Consider the following 1,931-nt stretch of genomic DNA (forward strand, 5'->3'; position numbering starts at 1 on the left):
TTTTTTTTTTTCATTGTATGGGAACACATTACTTGTGGTGATAAACATTAAATTGAAAAAATAATCATATAAGAGTCTTCCCACTTTACTCATTTTAATATGTAGGCAGTAAAACAATTACACTATTTGGCTCACGTTCAGAAACACCACGCTATTAACTGTGCTTTTTTTCACATTTCCTCAACATCTTCCTTCCTTCTTCCCCTTTTTCCATCCAGATCCCGCAGATCAGCTACGCCTCCACGGCTCCCGAGCTGAGTGACAACACTCGCTATGACTTCTTCTCCCGTGTTGTGCCACCGGACTCGTACCAGGCCCAGGCCATGATGGACATCGTCACGGCAATGGAGTGGAACTACGTTTCCACGCTGGCCTCAGAAGGCAACTATGGCGAGAGCGGCGTTGAGGCCTTTATCCAGATTTCCAGAGAAACTGGTAAGAGCGAACCTTTCCTCTGTTCATCTGCATCCCCCCTTAAAACGAAACCTCAGCTCAGCCTTGATTGAGATTAGAAGACTTATATTGTTTTTCTATATCATAGATTGTTCTGATTTTGTCTACATTTTATGGTGACGAGTTTTTATCCTCCAGCTTTTCTGGGAAAATGTTTGAAGCAGCATTTATATCTCCTTCTCTTCTGTGTTGTGTGACACCTTCATACAGTATTTGCTGTGACTGTCACTCCAGAGCAAATCACAATTTAAATGGATTTGAGTGAGAGCAGAGCGGAGGTCTATGCTAGAGTTAAAAAAAACTGTTAGAAGGCAAGCTCGCCACTTCTGCTCCACTATCAGGATGTAATAACAATGATATGATGTTCATTGTGCACTTTGGTGTATAGTACATGAATAGTGGCTTTGGCCTGCAATTTTGGATGAATTGTAGAAAGAACACAGTGGAAACCTGTTGTTTAAAGTTCTAGAGAAACTCCGGGGGAAGTTCACTCTTTGCGTAAATTGCAGGCTGTAGATTGCAGACTGTGGCGAGCAAACTGAGAAAGTTATTGTCGCAAACATGTGATGGACAAGTGCAGCCATCTGTGTATCTGTCTTTTAGTTCTTTATGCATGTATTTCTTTTTTGGCAGTGACGCCAGCTCTCGCAGACGCATTCAGCCGGTGTGAAAAAGGTGTGCTGTCATGGTTATTGTCCCTGAGAATTAGCAGAACAAGCTCTAAACGTCTAATACGGCAACTCTAGTTACTCTAGTAGGCAGGCGGGTGATACGACGTTAAAAAGTGGATTTTTATGTTGACACAAAGACAGGGGTCATATTAAGCAGGTGGAAATCAAGAGTGAGGTTGAGTTTAATAAGGTGGTGAATTGTTGGTGGGAAATGTGTCTTGGGTTTTGGCCCGCACGCAGTCATTTCAGAGCACATCTATTGCTGGTGCAGCATTAATGTGCTGCCACTTTGGTGCTTTGATCAACAAAAGCAAAGCTAAGTCACTAAACTGCTGTAAGAACTTGGAGCAAATGTTCAGCAGTAACAGACTGTAAATGATCAGTTTTGTCATTGCTGCTTAAACTGTCATCTGCAAACTGGGATCAGTAATTTGAGCAGGACCTGTTGTCCTCTGCAGCTTTATGCTGTAGTGAAAGCATCTCAGTTCATTAAATCTCTTGATCCATCTGAAGGCAGCAGGACTCACGCAGCCATGTGTCATCAAAGGAAGGACAAATGGTGGAACAGTGACAGAGTTACGGGTGCCTGAGGCTAACTGATGTCCATGACGATCAAAAGGCTGATCTGTACTGTAGTACAATACCACAGAAGAGCTGCTGTAAGACATATCTGAACACCTTCATGCTTCAGAATGGTAGACAGGTAGTATAACAGTTGGGGCATGGTCACCCCTACCTGTCTAGAGCCTTCAGTGGAAGCATGAGTGTCTAAACTGAAACATGGAGCTAAGTAGGAATTCCCCCTTA

The 1,931-nt window shown here is 43.0% G+C and overlaps 1 protein-coding gene across 4 annotated transcripts in view; it reads left to right on the plus strand.

Moving 5' to 3' along the window:
- Window positions 1-1,931, plus strand: part of grm8a (glutamate receptor, metabotropic 8a) — a 292,622-nt gene that overhangs the window by 122,283 nt on the left and 168,408 nt on the right. For all 4 annotated transcript variants that reach the window (XM_005725264.1, XM_005725266.1, XM_005725263.1 and 1 more), the window contains exon 3: window positions 219-435. In XM_005725264.1, the coding sequence (XP_005725321.1) occupies window positions 219-435 (217 nt within the window). The remainder of the gene's footprint in view (window positions 1-218; window positions 436-1,931) is intronic.

The sequence above is a fragment of the Pundamilia nyererei genome, unplaced genomic scaffold, assembly GCF_000239375.1.
Source record: "Pundamilia nyererei isolate P.nyererei 1_Seehausen unplaced genomic scaffold, PunNye1.0 scaffold00014, whole genome shotgun sequence".
Taxonomy (NCBI): domain Eukaryota; kingdom Metazoa; phylum Chordata; class Actinopteri; order Cichliformes; family Cichlidae; genus Pundamilia; species Pundamilia nyererei.